We start from the raw sequence: 20,000 nt of genomic DNA, 5'->3' as shown, positions 1-20,000 counted from the left end.
CCGCTGGAGCATCACGGGGGTCACCACGGGCCGGTGGCTCTTCCCGAACGGCACGCCTGAAGACGAAGGACCTCCCGAGGATGAGTACGGACCGGACTGAGGCGTGAACAGCAGCGCTTCTTTGGTTTTGTCTGTATTAAGATAAGACAGGATAAACATTCGCTTCTCAAAGCAGAACCACGGCAAATGCTTCATTAGTATGTAGGACCAGAACAACAAGAAGTCATTTAAAACAACAACATTTAACACGCTTCCTTATTCTTTTAGATATTTTAACATGTACGAGTCAGAAAAAGCACGGCAGACGCTTACATTTAATATGCTTTCTATGGATATAAAATCACTTTTGTGAATTTCGTGAACGTTTTTGACCCATATTTATATTTTGCTTTATTTCCAGTCTACTTTCAGCCGATTTTCTCTATCCGGAGTGGATCCTCAAATCATTTGAAGCGGTTTATGTGTGCGCGTGAGGGTGTTTTCATCAAGAATCATGGGATTCACCTGAATGCTCTCATTCATCTGCTATTAGACAATTACGGAGAGCAACCATCAAAACTTCTGACTTGACTGAGACGGCAGCCAAACCGTGATTAACATCCTTTGGGTCTCTCCAAACACAGACCCATCCAGATGCAGGAAAACAGGCTGATAGATGATTCATCAGACTATATTAATGACTGATTAGCCACGAGCGATGCAATCAGTTACCGAGGCTGCAGGTAATACGAGAGCAGAGGAAATTAAACGCAGGAATTACGGACGCCAATCATAATTTATATGTTGAATATTCATGAAACCAGCTGCATGAAATGTGCAATAAGCTACTTATATTCAGAAGTAAATAATGCGAACGATGTCTTAAAACCCATAGACAAAAATCATTTAACCGCTGAATAAAATGAATGCAGTAAAATAAATAAGCATAGCTAATTTAATAAAATAAAAAAAAAAAAAAAAAAATTATTATTTCACGAGCAGCAATTAAGAATGATTTCTAAAAAAAAAGTCATGTGACACTGAAGACTGGAGTAATGAAAAACACTGATAGAAATATAGATTATAGTTCTAAATTTAAATAATGCTGTGCTGTTTAAATAATTGCATTAAATATACATAATAATTGTGTGTAATACATTGAATGCAATATATTTAATAATACTGAAATTACATAGATCATTGAATAATTATTACATATCATTATAATATTCTTACAATTAATCACATAAAAATAAAAAACACTGGTATAAATATAGATTAATCAAAACAAAAAATAGTTAATATCTGACAAAATAGTAAATAAAAATGTATTAATTAATATTCATATAATTTTGTTATAAATATACAACTATCAATATTTAAATGAAATTATCAAATGTAAGTAAATAAAAATAAGTATACACAGTAAAATGTTATGCATACAGTAGTATAATATGATAATAGTTTTTAATATTATATATATATATATATATATATATATATATATATATATATATATATATATATAAATCCTAATCATTCTAAACGTTTAAACAGTAGTGCATGTTTTCCATTGTACTATAATTTGAATATAAATTCTCTAAAATAAGTTAAATACTGTCATTTTTGTGTCATATTTGTGCACAGTTTATATTTCAGTGTGTGTCTATGTGCTTTTTAGAGCTTGAAACCTTTGGACCGCATTGACTTCCACTGTAACAGCAGGAACATTCTTCAAAGTATGCTCTTTTGTGTTTTCCGGGAGAAGAATGCTCGTTTGTTTGCGTGTCGTACCGGCTCTGTTAGCAGCGAGTCTCTCCTCCAGCTTGCCTCTCTGTGTGTACGGATGAGGCTGGGAGATGGAGTGCGTGTTGGCCGGCGGCTCCAGACTCAGGTGGCGTTTCTCCACGGCCTTGACCGCCGGGAAGTCTCTGCCTCGCTCTTTTTTAATCTCCAGCTCTCGTAGCTTCTCTCGCTCTCTGTCTTTCTCTCTCTGCACCTCCTGTTCCCACTGCCGCTCTCGTTCGATTTCACGCGTTCGCTCCTTCTCTCGCTCCTGCTGGCGAAGCTCCTCTTCCATCTGCAGCCTGCGGAGGGTCGAACACACACACACACACACACACACATGAATGGTGTGAGATGCAACACTCTCGACAGGAACCAGAGGAATACACTCAGTGAGAGGCTGCAGGAACACGGGAGAGTGTTGATGATGTTCGCTTCGGAGGACCAGGAACTTTGTGTGTGTGTGAGATATATGACAGAATATCATATGATGAGGTTGTAACGATCGTATTGACACACATAATTACCAATAATTGTGCATCTGTATCCACGTGTGCTTGTGTGTGTGTGTGTGTGCATGTATGTGTGTGTGTGCATTTGTGTACACATGGGTATGTGTTCATGAGTGTGTGTGTGTGTGTGTGTATGTATGTTAGTGTTTGTGTGCACATGTATATCTGTGTGTGTGCGTTTGTGTATGTGTGCGCGTCTGTATGCATGTGTGTGTGTGTGTCTGCGTGTGTGTTTGTGTGCATGTCTGTGTGCGTGTGTGTGTATGGGCGTGCATGTGTACGTATGTGAATGAGCATGTATATGTCCAAGTGTGTGTGTGTGTGTGTGTATATGTGTGCGCATGTGCGATTGTTTGTGTGTGTGCATATGTCTGTGTGCTTATGTGCGTGCATGTGTCCGTACGAGTGTGTGAATGAGCATGTGTGTGTGTGTGTGTGTGTGTGTGTGTGTGTGTGTGTGTGTGCGTGTGTGTGTGCGCGCACCTCTCAGAGTGCAGCGCTGACAGTGACTGGTGTGTGATCTCAGGAGGGTAGAAGACTCCAGGCAGGGGCAGGTGCACAGCAGACGGGTGGAGGGCCTGCAGGGGTCCTCCCTCTGGAAGCGGGTAGTAATGCGAGCGCAGGCCGGACAGACTGTAATAGTCTTCCATCCTGATCAACCACAGGAAGCAGAGACAGAGAGAGAGAGCAGCTAATTAGTGCCTCTATAAATAACCTGCTCGTTCATTAACCTCTGCTCTCTGGCCCTGCCACATGAACAGCACTGACTATTTCTGTCTCACCACAACCACACACACACACACACACTGACGGTTGACAGAGAGAGAGATAGAGAGATGACAATATATATATATATATATATATATATATATATATATATATATATATATACACTCGATTCTGTAGCGTTTTTGTGTGAAGGAATGAAAACTCCTTGACATACATGCATACATAGATATATACATACGTTCAGATCTTATGTCTCAGACAGGAGTACATCTGTTCATGTGTGTGCGTGTGTGTGTGTGTGTGCATGTGTCCAAGCCTGAGGTTCACTTCCCTCATTAAAGCCATTAAATCATGTGCAGGAGACGAGACAGCATGCCAAACATTCACACACAGAAGAGCCGAGCTGATCCGAAGGTTCAGTGTCACACTAATACAGCATCCTGTATCAATACAGGTAGAAATACTCCGTGCCATTTCATTCAATCTTAAGGGCCAACTCAAACACACGCCGAGAAAAGGCGTCATCAAATGTGAAAAAAACAAACAAACCTATAAAGCAAGCAAGCATCTCTGGTGGAGTAACACTAAGGTCAGATATCTGGGCTCGCAACCAATCATCTGAGTCATCTATCAGCGATGTGATAACTGTGGTGTAATATAAGCAACGGCCAGATCAGAGGACACATACAAAAATAGTGACTGAGACGAACGCTTACATGTATGCATTTGCATTTTTGGCACAGTTCTGTCCCTGAGAATGAGTTTGGTGATAACATGACCTTAGTGCTGTTTCCGGACCTGGATCGTTTCAGTTGGAGGGTCAGATAGCTCTCCGATTTCATCAAAAGATGGGAATTTGTGTTCAGAAGATGAATGATTTTTTTCACGTCTAATATCCTGAGATTCATTGGAACACGGCACACACCTGTATGAAGCGAGCGAGGGGTGAGGCAAATATCCTGAGTGAAAGTACGCCAGAGCGTCGGCTGCGGTTCCTGGGCTGAGCCCTAGAGGGAGCCCTAAAGGCACGCGCAGCTCGTCAGCGGAGGCGTACGGCCGGAAGCCGTCGCGAACAAACTCGTCCTGACCTCCTGAGAGCAGCATATGAGGAACCTGCCGGGGCAAGCTGAGAGAGGAAGGGGTGTGAGTGAGCGTAGGAGCGCCGAGGGCAGTATGTGAGCCACGGGGCCGGTACTGACTGGGTCTGCAGACGCGGGTCCTGCAGCAGAGCGCTCGGGGTCACGCTGAAGGGGTGGGCTGAGCCCAGGTACGGCGGGAGAGACAGAGACGGCTTCTCCTGGCCCGGCAAAGAGCGGTCGGGGGCCAAACGCTCCTGACTGGAGCCTCTTAATCCTGCATCAGCCTAAAAGAGGAGAAAAAAAACATTTATGGTTAGGGTATCATGGGAATATTTTGCAAATATATTAACACTGTACACCGATATTTGTTTATGTTATATAAAGTAACTTAAAAAATTATACTTTTGTTACATATATATATATATATATATATATATATATATATATATATATATATATATATATATATATATATAATTTACGTTTACATTTTTATTAATTTCTAAAATACTTTTTGCCATTTTTTTCAGCTTTACTAATTTTCATTCATTTTACTTTTCTTTTTCACCAACCTGATAAATAATTGTTTAACAACAACAACACTGGCAACTCTACCTCTCTCCTTCGACAGCCATTCAGAAGTCTCTTCATTTCACAGCTAAAGTGTGTGTGAACCATATTTAGCGGCCAAACTGGACTGACAACTATACGAACGAATATGTATATAAACCCATATGTATTTACTTTAAAAACGTGTGTGTGTGTGTGTGTGTGTGTGTGTGTGTGTGTGTGTGTGTGGTCGAGACTGGCACAAAGAAGAGAGACAGTGCGACTGAAAGCAGACTGAATATATCCGGAGCTTTGGCTCCTCTATCCCATCCCGTTCCATCCCGAGCTACAGAAGACTCTTTGTGTAAACAGATAGAGGCTAGTTTGATCAGGGGAAAGTGCCTATTGTCTCTTCTGATGTCCCCTGACTGCAGCGCTAAATAAACTCAAAGCCACACAGAACGAGAGCTGAACACACACACACACACACACACACACACACTTCTGGCATGATCTGGCCGTCGCGCCTGAGAGTCACCAAAATAATGGACATGCAGGACCCCCGCAGACCAGGCCGCTTGCACTAATCCAGCCTGACTGAAAGCCCTCGGTGTCTCGCAGAGTCTGAGAGATGCCTCTGTTTGAATCGATTGGCAAAGATAAAGGAAAAGTCACCGTCATAAACATACGCTTTTCATTTAGAGACCAAATGAGTGACCTCACGCCGCCTGGACTAGTTACTGTGCCTTTGTGCTCGTGTCAGATAACAGATTATTTGAACAAACAGAGAGATTTTAGGACACCAGAACGTCTCTGGAGATCATCTATGAAGTCGTATGATCACATTTTTCCATAAATAAAGATGTGTGTTTGTGTGTGTGTGTTAGTCCTGTCAAACGATTAATCCCAATTAATTGCATTCAAAATAAAAGTTTTTTTATTTACATAATATGTGCACTGTGTTTAATTATCATGTGTGTGTATTCATATATATATATATATATATATATATATATATATATATATATATATATATATATATATATATATATATATATATATACACATATACATATATACACACACACACACACATATAATTTTTTATTATTCTATATACACATAACTAATATTTTATATCATATATTTTATATTATATCATATATATATATATATATATATATATATATATATATATATATTTTTTTTTTTTCCTTTTTTTTTTTTTTTTTTTTTCCTTAAATATATACATGTGTTTGTATTTACATATATACACATAATAAATATACACAGTATACACATATTATGTAAAAAAAAAAAAAAAAAAAAAAACATTTCGGATGTTATTAATTGTCAATTAATTGGTTGACAGAACCGATTAATTTTATTAAATTTATGAACCGATTATTTTATTTTTTACCAATTTTATTTGTGTAAATAAGAATAATGTTACCAGAACAAACAATCAAATAAATAAAGCACACTGACTGTATAATTGATATTTTGTGTGTGTAAATATGTGGGATATGTGTTAAGACAGAGACTCATACCTGGCGCCCCTCAGACCTCCAGAAGCCATTGACGGTTTTAGTCGGGGCGATGGTGACCACAGGAGGCGTGCAAGTGGGCGGGCCCAGGCTCGTACCCATGGCAACCCGTTTAGGTGTACTGACAGGAGAAATGTGATTGGTCACCGGAGAGGAAACATGTGATGACTCGCTACTAATGGAGCCTGTGAAATCAGAGAGAAATATATTAATAAATCAGTTCAGTAACCTCATACATCATTGTTTGAAAGAAATCATTTCAATTACATTTCTATTGAAACAAATGATATATTTTACACATTTTCAATATACAGTCAATCTATAAATACAACTTTCCATATCAACCAAATTTAATTAAGACATTACTGCAATCTAAAAAAAAAAAAAAAAAAAAACAGAACCCAAAATAGAAAAAAATACTTAATGTATTCATTTCAATTATTTTATTTAAATTTATTATTACATTTATTTATTTACATTATTATAATCAATTATAATAACTTTTTATAATCATTTCACTTAAATTAACATTTTTATATGTAATAATTTGAATGCAAATTTTGAAAAAATAATTAAAATATTTTATTCTTATATTGAATGTTTCATTTCACATTATTTATTATTATTATTCATTTAACATATTATTTTATTATTGTTTATATTAAATACTATATTAAAATAACACATGAATAAAATAAGTGATTGTTTATAATAAAAAAAAAAGTTGGATGCAAACATATGAATTTATAATCACATAAAAATCAATAATACTATAAACGCTTTAGTAAACAAACAAACGGATTGCATCTCGCAGCTCAAAATCAGCCTGGCGTTCATGCACTAAACAGATGTTTTCTTCTAAACATCAGCGTTCCCAATCTGAGAGAGCCGTGTAATAACACCGAGGCAGACACAGACTATCTGGACCAGTAGAAGTGGCAAAGCTAGGGATGTATTTATATGTGTTTGCTTGCCAGACTGAACTAACAAGTTGTCAGATGAAGTGAACGTACCTCCTCACTTCTCTGACTGCCAGCCTCGCCGCTATCAAAGGCCCCTCTGGGCTGTCAGATCAGATGCCAGTTTAAAGAGATAAAGAAACAAACACTGCCATCTCCCTGCGGTAAACACACATCAACGCAGACACACACTCATACTGCCGTAATGCAGCGCTTTACTGTGATCAAACACCGCTTGAGAGTGTGTGTGTGTGTGTGTGTGTGTCTGAGTGGTCTATGACACTCCAGACTACAAAACAAAGACAGTCTTTGTGTCTCACAACCAAATGAATAAAGAGAGAAACCTAACGTGAACGCTGTATCTCTATTTATTACTCCAGAATACTTCATCGCGATCGGCCGAGATCAGCATTAAGTGCCCAAATATGTTTGTGTAACACTGTCTAAACAGTATAGAGTGACTTCAGGTTGAGTGGGACATCTTTCCCAGTCATCTCAATGACAAAACCTGAATCCACCCGCGTTTCACTGCTTTCACGCCAGTGTGGCTCTTTTTACCTCCCTCACGTCAACCCTATCAAATGCAAATGTAAACTTTCATCTGTAGATATGATCAAATATTAATTGACATATTAACGTAATTATTTCATTGGGGAGAAAACACGCCAGGAAGCATGCAATGGCTAGAAAAGAAACCCGAGTTGAGAGAAACCGTGACGGGAAATGTGAAAAAAAAGCTACATTTGAAATACATTTTGAAATATTTCAATAGCTTGTTTGTTGTTTATTAATAGCATCACATATAACTTATTTTATATTAATATATTTATATTTTATTAAATATTCTTTATACTATATATATATATATATATATATATATATATATATATATATATATATATATATATATATATATATATATATTTTTTTTTTTTTTTTTTTTTTTTTTTTTCATTTTTTCATATATTATCAAATATATAAAGGACATTATTTTCCATCTATATATCTAACTCTCTCTCTCTATATATGAACTGCTGCCATCTGCAGTAAAAACAGCCCTGGAGGACTGCAGTACCGATTTCACAGTAAGCATGACCTTTTGACCGATGACTAGAAGCAAAAAAAACCAAAACAAACAAACTGAAATGTCACTTCGAGGAAGAAAAGACAAAGATGAGAGCGTACGACACATACGGACTCGAATTTCCAATAAACAGTTTACGTAACACACCGTTTGACTCCATCGATTAATCTCGTAACAGTTGCTAGGCAGATTATTCCAATAATGGTTTAGTCTGGGATCCTCGACGCGGGGTGCTAGATGATAAAACATTTAGAGATCACGATCAATATCTGGGATCCATACATTGATTTATTCGGCCCGCGGCTGTGTAAAAAATCAAGGGTGACGTTCATCCAGCCCCTTCCTCTGATAACGAGCGGCAGGCTCTACATAATGCACTCTTCTTGCGGTTTCGATTGCAGTGGCTGCGAGTGAGAAATGACTTTCCTTATTAAGCCAGAAACCTACACAAAGCTGGAAAACCACACAGCGCGGAAAAAAGGCCCACAGTCAGCCTCTAAGAGCAGTATCTATATAAGACACCCAGCACAAAGAGTAAAGTAGGTCAGGCCTCCTCAGAGCGCCGCTGTCTGCCCGAGAGCTGATAAGACTCACGCTTTCCTATACTTCACTGCTCCTCTGCTCAATTTGACTTTAGTCTTCCACGTATCTGATGCATTTCTACCTGGAAAGCTTTGACAACTCGTACTAAGTGGTTTATTACGGTCTCGTGGTTAGGGGTTTTTCTGAGAAAGTCTCCCCGCGCTGTTTATGCCACAGGCGCGTAGGATACCTCCTATCGTGCCGTATAACGGATATATAACAATAAAACAGCTGAAAAATCCCCCAGACTTTGATTGAACGCTATATAGTATCAGCAATAACATAAAAGGCCACTTAAAGTTCACTCGTGAATTAAAATTCTGTCATCATCGATATTTTGAAAAAAAAGTTGTTTTGGGTCACCATTGGCTTCCATTGGACTTTTTTTCCTACTATGGGAGTCAATGGTGACCAAAAACAGCCTGCTTGCAAACGCTCTTCAAAATATCTTCCTTTGTGTTCGTAAATGATGACAGGATTTTCTTTATTTCTGTGAACTATTCCTTTAGGTGTGCTTTAAGTGCTTTTATATATACATACATATTAACACACACACACACACACGCACATTATATATTTACACACACATATACATATTCCTACATATATATATACACATATGTATTAACATATACACACACACACACACACATTATATATTTATACATTATATATATATATACATAAATACACGTACATCTTTTTCACAACTGGCTAAACCCACTCAAAAACTCTTCAGCCAAACGCGAATCATCAAATGTAAACATCTAGATTTACTTTATCCTTTCATACATGTACCATATCAGCGTATGAAAGCTTTGGTGATATTTGACGAGTTTGTAGCAATGCTATCTGTCAAACACTGAGGAAAGAAAGTTTGCACGTTTGAGTTCGGAGAGAGGATGTCAGTTACCTAGGACGGGCAGCATCCACACACACACACACACACGAAAAGCCCCAAAGCCACCAAAGCCTTAAACAAAAGACAGCTTTTCCAAACAGGCTTAGCAATCTGAGACAGAGCATTGACTGTCATTGAATTACCGTAGTCAAAGAGTGTACGAGCGCATAAAGTGACAAGCAGAGGCAGAGCCGTATGCACAGCGTGATAAACTCACAGAGACAGCAGTAAAAAGACACTTAGAGGAGCTCTATAGAAATTACTGGCATACAAGCTCTTAACCAATCAATATAATCCTTTTCTCTCTGTCTCAGAGCTTTGGAGAGACGAATATAATGATCACTCACAATGCATCATGTCGATAAACACACGGCCGGACCATGCATGCTTCAGCTCATTCAAGACCACGCTTGTTAAAATGCTCTGTTTTTCTTCAAAACATAATGCCTTGTTGTTTTTATTTAGGGACGAGTGAAACAATTCAGACAGTTTCGTAGATCTTAAATGCCAAGATGACAGTGGAAGAAAACACGGTCTAATATATATATATATATATATATATATATATATATATATATATATATATAAAGAGAGAGAGAAAAAATATATAAATAATATAATAATAGTAATAATAATAATAATTCAAAAAAAATCTGCAGAAAACGTGATTTTCTAAAAGAAATTCTGTATAAGAAATCAACAAAACAGCATAAAAAGATAAAAAGATAAAAAGATCAGAGCAAAACAAAAACCAGCTAAATAAATGCTAATATAAACATATAAAACAAATCAGGGGAAAAATAAATAAACAAAGGCCAAAAACTACACGCATCAAAAAACAAATGCAAAAGAAGAAAAAAAAAAAAAAAAAAAAAAAAAAAAAAAGAACAAAAATATGCAAAACAAATAGCAGAAGGAAGCCAAAAAAAGAAATTACTAAGCAAATCAAAATAATAATTAAAATGGAAAAAAATTAAATAAAATCACTCAACGAATAAAATAAATGAAAATGCAAAAAAAAAAAAAAAAAAAAAAAAAAAACAATGCGCTGAATGTCTTGTCTTTCAGATTTATGTTGTTTTCGTTTAACGACGAGTGAAACAATTCAGACAGTTTTGTAGATTTTAAATGCCAAAACAATAGTATAAAACACGATCTAAAACTTGATATTGTATGTAATGTTTTGTGTGTGTTTGTGTGTGTGTTCAGGTTTTTTGGCGTTGACTATAACAATTACACAGACAGATGGGCAGCTAAATGTTGTGCCAGCCATCTGAAATGCTGCAAACCCATATGCAAATATTATTCAAATCTATTCACAATTTGTTGACAGAAAGCACCACCCACACTCTTACACACGCTGAGCAAAGAATGGCTGTCCATATTACACACGTACATATGGCGACGGGCTTGTTTACATGCTGCTGTAAAGAGCGACTGCAGCTACGCTAACGGTAATGACGTTAGCCATCGTGTGAGCAGTGACAAAACACAACTGAAAATCTGGAACAAAGTAAACATCACAAAGCACCGAGCGATTTAAGAAGAAAGCATGAAACAGAAACAAGGGCAAAACAAATGAAACAGAAACACACACAAAAAAAATAAATCACATAAGAAATCGGTAAAAAAAAAAACATGAAAGGGCAGAGTAAAGCAAAAAGAAATACTTGAAAATACAAAAATTCTAAACAAATTAGTGGGGAAAAAAAAATACAAAACAAAGGAGCAAACAAAAATTGCTAAACAAAAGTCAATAAACAATACACATCAAAACTAACGCAAAGAAGAACAAAATAAAAAAGTAACAAACAGCAGAAGAAAGTCAATAAAAAAAAATCTAAGTAATTTAAAAACAAAAAAATACAAATTTTAAAGCATTTTAAAAATGTAAACAAAATACAAAACAAAAAACAGAAAAATAGTGCAAAAAAGTAATGAAAAAAATCAAAAAGCAAAACAAAGAAAAAACGAATGGCGGAACAACACAAATTAAAATTAAAACTAAATTACAAAACAAATCGGAATGAAAAATAACTAAAAGAAACAAAAAAGATAAACAAAAACAAGTTAAAAAATAAACAACAAAATTAAAACTGTAGAACAAACAAATAAATAAAGAAAGCAATCAAATAAGCAAATGAATGAATGAAAGCACAAAACTACACAAAACACGTTGTTATCTGAAGTTTAGTTGTGTGCTGATGAATAGAAAAGAAAGGTGTCTGAGTGTAGTAAAGAGCAGCAGGGCTGCAGGCTGAAGGGTAAAGAGCGCTCACCTCGTGGCTCCTCGGCCTGTTTGGCCAGCTTGCGGAGAGCAGCGGCGAACCCCGAGTGACTGGACTGGGCCGAGGGGCTCCCGCTGACGGGCGAGGGAGTGAGGGGGCTCACAGTCGCCATGCTACATGGTGCTGCCGAAATCATGCCTGCTGAGGGAGACTGAGGCTCATGGCTCATACCTGCAGAGACGAACACATTCAGTTCAAATGAATTCACAAGATCCACTTCAACTCAAATCACTCACGCTACTTTTATTACCACTCCAAGTGATTAGAAACACATGCTTTGATTCAAAGATGAAGGAGTGTGTGTGTGTGTGTGTGTGTGTGTGTGTGAGTGTGTGAGTGATTGTGTGTGTGTGTGTGTGTGTGTGTTTGTGTTTGTGTTTGAGTGTGAGAGATTGAGTGTGTGTGTGTGTGTGTGTGGGTGAGTGAGTGAGAGTGTTTGTGTGTGTGTTTGACTGAGTGAGTGTGTGTGAGTGAGTGAAAGTGAGAGAGTGTGTGCTTGAGTGAGAATGAGTGTGTGTGTGTGTGTGTGTGTGTGACTGAGTGAGTGTGTGAGTGAGTGTGTGAGTGAGTGTGAGTGAGAGGATGAGTGTGTGTGTGTGTGTGTGTGTGAGAATGAGTGTGTGTGTGTGTGTGTGTGTGTGTGTGTGTGAGTGAGTGTGTGAGTGAGTGAGTGTGTGAGTGAGTGGGTGTGTGTGTGTGTGTGTGTGTGTGTGTGTGACTGAGTGTGAGTGAAAGTGAGTGAGAGGTTGAGTGTGTGTGTGTGTGTGTTTGTGCAGATCGAAAAATGAAACCAAATACTAAAACACAAAACAAATCAGAAAAAAAAGTACTTTTGAAACAAAACAGAAACAAAAGTAAATGAAAATGCAGGAACAAATCAGAAAAACACAAACAAAATTAAAATGTAAAACAAATAACAAAACAAAACAGTGAAGAGAAAAAAAAAAGAAGAAAAAAAAAATCACAAAAATTCGAAATACAAAAAAACGGTACAAAATAAAATACAAAAACAAAACAAAAAACCCTACTTTTACCCCTACAACAAATATTACCGAGCTCAAGCATTTAAATCTCATCTTACTAAGAGATTTTATTGGGAGACTAATATTTAAATGCCATTTTTGTAAGCAGTCTGCTATACCATTATATCTCTTACTTTCATCAAAAAAATCTACAATTGCATCAAATTGCATATTTTTGCTCAGTTCAAGACCCCTCCTCAAGTTCAGCGCCATAATCTTAATATTAGACTGTATGGGTCATAAAATCCTGATGCATCAAATATTATACTCAACATACACTTTATTATTATTATTTTGTCTAAAGTTGCAATGAACTGTTCTTTAAAAAAAAAAATAATAATAATAATAATATATATATATATATATATATATATATATATATATATATATATATATATATATATATATATATATATTTTTATTTTTTTTTTTTTTTTTTTTTAATTATATTTTTATTATAAGGCTTAAAGAGTGAGTTTACTAATAATGAACTACATAAACTTATAACCACATTAATTTGCATAAATAAGCTGCCTGCAACGATTTAGCGCCTGATACATTAACTGGTTTGCCTAAAAAAACTGATCGGCAAGCAGGTCACATTTACAAAAAGGCTTTCACATTTACATTACATTTTATATTTAGCAGATTTATCCAAATGTTATCCAAAGCGTACAACTAAAACAGAAGCGATTCATTTTTAAAGTGACAGTAACATAAAAAAAGGTCAACGTTTCGCTAGAAAAGTACAGTACTTCACAAATGAAGGCTTAACAGAACAATAGCGGTTTGTGGGGTTTTTTTTTCTTAAAATAAAGGTTTGCAAGCGAAAAATAAAGGTCCGTAGTTAAGTTCCAGATCTGAACTGTGAGTTTTTAACAACTTCCTTCCTTTGTGTATCTCTCTCTCACACCTCCAGCTATCACTCGCTGCCAGCGTTTCTACCAGAAACAAACAAAAGCTTGCTTTATCGTGATAAACTCTGCCTCACCCTTGCCCTTCTGCTGAACCGAGCGAAACAATTAATAATGAACTTAGGGCAGTTAGAAGAGCTGGCAGCAGCATCCTCTGCCATCAGCCACAACTTCATTACGACTTAATGGAGCCTTACGCATCCAAATACACAGAGCAAGAGAACATAATATGTCCTGTGGTTGAACTGAACAGATTAATCGGATTAAACTTAAACGGTGTTATAATTCAGGCACAATATAACACTCGATCTGCAATTTGCTCTCTATCAGCTACCGAACAAAGCAAAGCAAATATGAAACAAAACAAAACAATTTGACAAGAAATATCAATAATGCACAGCTTCCGGCTCCTGCAGTGAAATAAAAACAGTAAGAGCAAATTGTGTGGCCTGTTTTATGGTGAATTAAAAAATTTAATAAAATGAATAGAGTGTAAGAAAAATAAAGTGTAAAGAATGAACTAATTTGTAAGTAAAATAAAGTAAAAAAAAAAAAAAAAAAAAAAAAAAAAAATTTAGATCAAAATGTAAAAATGAAATAAATAGAACTAAAACAAAACGGTAAAATACAATAAAACACAGCAAAACAAAAATGTATGGCTTCTAGAGATTTCATATTAAATTAAAAATGAAACAAAAGAGTAAAAAAACAACAAAATATAACACATGGCCATTGCAGAGAACTAAAAAAAGAGCTTTTATTTAAAAAGTAAAATACGGCAAAATAAACAAAACAGCAAGAATAACCACTTTTTTCTTAGTTGACAAAAAATTTAATAAATACAATGAATGTAACATAAAACAAAATAAATATAATAAAACTCTATGTTAAAATGTATGGCGTCTGGGCTACCGTGATGAAATAAAAATAAAATGCAACAAAAAATTAAAAAAGTACAGAAAAAAAAAACATAACTAAATAAATGAATTGAAAAGTAAAAACCAATAAAACAGAAACATTTAGCGCTACCAAGGGCTTTCGTGGTGAACAAGAAATTGAATTAAAAAAAAGTAAATACAAACAGGCTTTATAAAAAGTTCTCTAATCCTCCCATGCAGTAGTGCAGCATTATAACTCGGATGCCATTAAACATATTGGCGCTCTTCAATCCTGTTAAGGGCTTATCAATCAAAGCATCATATCATGCGCTCTTGAAACACAGCTGTCTCCCTTCCACTCATTTGCGTGCTACAAACAGTCCTCTCGTCTTTATCTCCCTCATTCTCTCCTTCTCTTGACAAACATTCTCAATCAATCGGCTACTGAAGTCACACGCGCTCTCCCCGCCCCCTCCCTCTCATCTCCGCCGCTCACACTTTCCCTCCTGGATGGTGTCAATCAGAGATAACAGAGAGTTTCTGCTCGCTGTGGAAATGAGAAAAGCCACAGGTATCTTCCTGCGCACGCAGCCATCCCGGGCGAGACGGCCCTCTCCATTTATAAGCTGTTATGTCAAGGAGTGGGACAGAGATAACATTCATTTCTCTGGGATGCCTCAAAGGACTCATTCACCCAAAAAACAAGAATTCTGTCATCATTTAATCACCTCTCAACGTTGTTACAAGCTCGCGTGATATATAAATCTATATTATTCCATGCAAGAAGAAATGAGATATTTAGCAGAATGTCCAAGCTGCTCTTTTACATTAAAGTGAATGGGAAGTTCTGTAGGACTGTCAAGCTCTAAAAACAAGTAGAAATGACAGAAAAGTACCATACTTGGGTCTCGTGGCATAAACGTACCTTGGTGCACTTTCTAGTGAGACACAAAAATACACAAAAAAGATATTAATATGCTGGGATATTTGAAGACTGATGCTTCTGAACATTAGCCTCACACATATCCAGCTTCATATTTATGGGTTTTCATAAACAATAGCTTTGTTCGGTAGATCACGGAGCACAGAGAGACGAGGAGCCCCGCTTTGAATGCCGTGTAACTACGGTTCAACAAAACTGCTGCATCAACTAAAGCATTTTATATCGGTTTTGCGTTTGTTAACACTATTAGGGTTGGATTTGGCGTAGGGCATATTTCCAACATGACAGAGCATTAACTTTTAGTGACAGTCCATGGATATTTAGATTCTAAACTGCGGCAAAACACGCCAATATCAACGTGATGTGCCAGGGTTTACGTATTGAACCCGTGTTTTAGCGCCGCTCGATGAACATTACTCTTTTCATCTGCAGCAAAACGTACAGTAAGGCACATAAAAACGGCGTTGCATGAAAAGTGCACAGAGGTACATTTTTACGAGACCAGGTTGAAAGTACCTGGTTTAAAATACACAATGATGCATTTGCACTATTAAGGAAAATAGGTATAATTCCAGGTTCATATAGATTCCAGATTCTCTCCCTAAACTAGCTATACGCTTGCTCTGACAACGGTAAACATTGCTGCTTCGCTGCAATTATTCAGCATAAACTACAACCTTATTAAAAGAGTTAAGTCATCTGGCGCTCTTAGTGAAATATTCCACATCATTAAACATCTATGCACTCGCAGATGCACCTACACCTCAAACTACCGCAGAAAAGAGGCTTTTAATCCCCGACCTAGCAGGATTTACGGTAGGTCTGTGGCTTACGAACCTCATACCTTTGAGTATAGTCATATATACAAACACAAAAAGGATATTATACGAAAACCACCAGATCTCCAGCTGGCCATGCGGAATGAATGGCCAAATGTTTAAAATGGCTCGCTAAAAGCACCCAAGGCCTGCTATGTGAAGATCTCCTCTCTCTCGAAGATGAATCCTGCTGTGCTGTTTTTCCCAGAGGCTTTAGCTGTGGTTGGAGTCAGCAAAAAAAAAAAAAAAAAAAAAGTCCCACAGTCCTCTGCTCCCCACTGGCTCTCTAATAAGCTTGTTCATTAGACAGTACAGCCAATGCAAATTGACCCAGCCCTTGTCGACATGACCGGCTCATGTAAATTCAATGGGAGAAACAGCAGGGATAAAAGACTGGGTGATGGATGATGTGTCAAAGTGCTTTGTTGGCCGCAAATGAACACTCTCGCACACATACATGTCCATAATGATGACAGACAAGCATTGATGCATGGGCAACTACAGAGATCTGCTACCCTCGGCATTCATTAAGACTAGATAAAGCACCTCACACACACCTGCCTTCTGCTCATTAACCCCAGCGTATGTGTGTGTGTGTGTGTGCGCGTGCGTGTTTCTCTGACAGTATTAAAGATGGATGGGGACTAGAATAGTACCGTTACTTCGAGAGTGAAATAATTGGTTGTGATTACAATAGAGATTGATAACTAGAGAGAACGTTGATCACAAAACTACCGGTTGCAGAGAGCTCGAAGGTTGAAGACCTCACATTGATGTGCAAGTAACGAAAATACTTCACTAGCCATAACTGAAGCCCTTATGCTAGGCTTGAAGGTCCATGATTTACGTGGTATTGATTTTTTTTTCTAGATCTGTCTGCCATAATTTACACTGGTATCTACAACCTGTTGATCTCAAAGCTGACCGCGTGTATTTAGAATTGTATTTTTATGGGATAACAGTATTAAGTATTAAAACTATTTATTCAGCTTTTTATGGGCAAAATCCTGCAAACTTTGACAGGAGCAAAAAGACATTGCGACAATGTAAAGTGATGAAACTATGGCGCCATGTACTTTTTAAAATGTACATGGCTCGGAAAATACGCTAATGTGACCATAATTGTAAAGCACAGTTCCAGTCATGTGAGACTTTTATGTTCAGGAAAAAGGTGGATAGAAAAGTGGTTCTCAATTCCAGTCCTCGCGTACCATCGCTCTGCATAATTTGGCTGTCTCTCTTATTAAATAAACCCGATTTAACATACCTGATCACACCATTAGAAGAGAGCTTCATGCATGAACTGTGTTTCGATGGCAAGGTCCCTACGCAGTGATTTTGCTCCCTGAGAACGGGAAATCTATTGAAGTTTACTTTCCTTCAGAGCATTCACGGATTTGTGCTACGCCACAGCCTGCAGCATCTTCACGCACAGATGAAACTTACTACAGAGGTGCAAAGAGTGACATAATGCAATTTAAACACAATTTAAAGTCACGTCTTACACACTCTAATGCACTTTGAATGGAACATATACACTTCCTTCTAACTGGAATCACAACGGAATATCCCGTGATGTCCACTTCGCAGGGCACTTGCGGTCAAATAGAACAAACGTCTGCAGTAATATAAGATGCATACAAAATGTGCAACGCAGTGGTACGCAAAACTGAATTTGAAACAACTGCTACAGAACAATCATTTTTGGCTAAAAGAACATTTATTTTTAGAACATTTTAATAATCTAAAAAGCCTTTTTTGCAATGGAAGGTTTTCAAAAATGGTTCTTCTACAGCATCGCTGCGAAAACCTCCATCATTTTCAAGAGTGCACCATGCAGTTGTGTGGCTTCTCTAATCACTACAACTAGGACTGCACTTGACAGCTCATTTCTCATTCACGTTTAGGCCTAGGTCTTATAATTTGGTCTGAATATGTCTAATAAACCACTCTGAGTCACTACTGGGTTACTCTTCTTCCCACTCATAAGCATTCCCACGGTCACGATCTTTATCTCAGGTGACAGCCTCTCCTCTAGATACGAAAAAAACCTTCGATGTTGCCCTACGCAACCAGCTTTCCCAGCCCTGAAGCATCAGTCTCCTTTATAATTACAAGAAAAGTATTTTTTGCCAGCCTAGCCAACAACCCACACTCCAGTCCATTGTCAATTAACATTCATGTTAGTTTATTATTTATGGAAATTCTATTATCTTATGGGTCTTTCCAGATCTCTAAAGTCAATCAAATTTAAGACACCATTTCTGACTATCCCAAGAGGTTCCTGGGCACATGTTTATGGAGGTGACCTTGGGTTAAGCTTGTACTGTACTTGGGGGACCCTGTTGTTCAGATCAGACTGTACTCTCTGAGGGGTCTTTGACACTGTACATGCCAAGGGGTCCACATGTCCCACATTTGTTGTATGTACAAAGGAGCCCATAGGCCCTAGCAGCCCTGGAGCGTCCCAGGGGCACTTGGGGTCTGCTCACACTGTATTCACTGAGGGCCCTCATGTTCAGCTTCTTTTGGTAGTCTCGAGCAGTGTAGCCTGAGGTTTTAGAGGCTCCTGGAAGTAATGTCAATCATTTAACACAGCGTACACTCCAGGGATCCACCACTTCTAGCGTCCTAGCTCAGTGATTCCCAGAACTGGTCCTGCAGTACCCTCAACACTGCACCTTTCAGATGTCTACCAAGTCAAATATTTAACCTAAACCTTTGAGACACACCTTTTCAGGTTTCACCTCTTAAACCTCTTAGGCTCACACCCAAAATATTTTAAGTACAGCGCACAACAAACAAAGCCACAGATTTCCTGCTGACATACTTAAAATTCCTTTTTTCTCATTATGCACCGGTCCATCAGCACTGCGATTGGTTGACAGATCTGAAGACGCAAGATGATTCATCTTTAGGTACCGGAGCACAGCTATATATACACACAACTGTTGTAGCATTTGCAGGTCTTGATAATCAAGGCTCTTGTGGTCTAACCTTAGCATATGACCCATATCCTCAGCCTCCTGTTCTGGTAATTACAGCTTACATTACACGTGTACTTTCTTGTTAGTCATTTTGTAAGGTTCTGAACATAAACGAAGCATGAAAGTCTGTAGTACCCTTTAGCCTCGTTTGCAAAAGTAAAAGCAAAAGCAAACGTGAATAATCTTCAGGTTTTACTCAACATTTCTACTCCCAGAACCACATCAGACATGCAAGGTACCTCAAAGTTACCACATTAAACTATAAATGATGCAGATCGCCAAAGCCCCTTCAAATCTATGGTACATAAGTCCAGTTCTCCTCCAAATACATACATAGGACATATTCTTCTTCGTAAATGTTTCAGAAGCTAATATAATTATTGGGTTTGGCATGGTATGTTCAGTATGTTGATGACTCTCGTATTTATGTATTTATGTAACACT

At 37.4% G+C, this 20,000-nt stretch overlaps 1 protein-coding gene across 1 annotated transcript in view; it reads right to left on the bottom strand.

Annotated features, from left to right (window-relative positions):
* Window positions 1–20,000, bottom strand: part of gse1a (Gse1 coiled-coil protein a) — a 31,650-nt gene that overhangs the window by 7,159 nt on the left and 4,491 nt on the right. The window contains 7 exon segments of the mRNA XM_043228223.1: window positions 1–131; window positions 1,774–2,066; window positions 2,760–2,927; window positions 3,931–4,131; window positions 4,205–4,368; window positions 6,184–6,365; window positions 11,986–12,165. The exon segment at window positions 1–131 is cut by the window's left edge and continues 95 nt beyond it. Coding sequence (XP_043084158.1) covers window positions 1–131; window positions 1,774–2,066; window positions 2,760–2,927; window positions 3,931–4,131; window positions 4,205–4,368; window positions 6,184–6,365; window positions 11,986–12,163 — 1,317 coding nt within the window. The 5' untranslated portion in view covers window positions 12,164–12,165.

Source organism: Puntigrus tetrazona, chromosome 25, assembly GCF_018831695.1.
Source record: "Puntigrus tetrazona isolate hp1 chromosome 25, ASM1883169v1, whole genome shotgun sequence".
Lineage (NCBI taxonomy): Eukaryota > Metazoa > Chordata > Actinopteri > Cypriniformes > Cyprinidae > Puntigrus > Puntigrus tetrazona.
The sequence above is the reverse complement of the archived record's forward strand: the minus strand, read 5'-3'. Positions and strand labels throughout refer to the sequence as shown.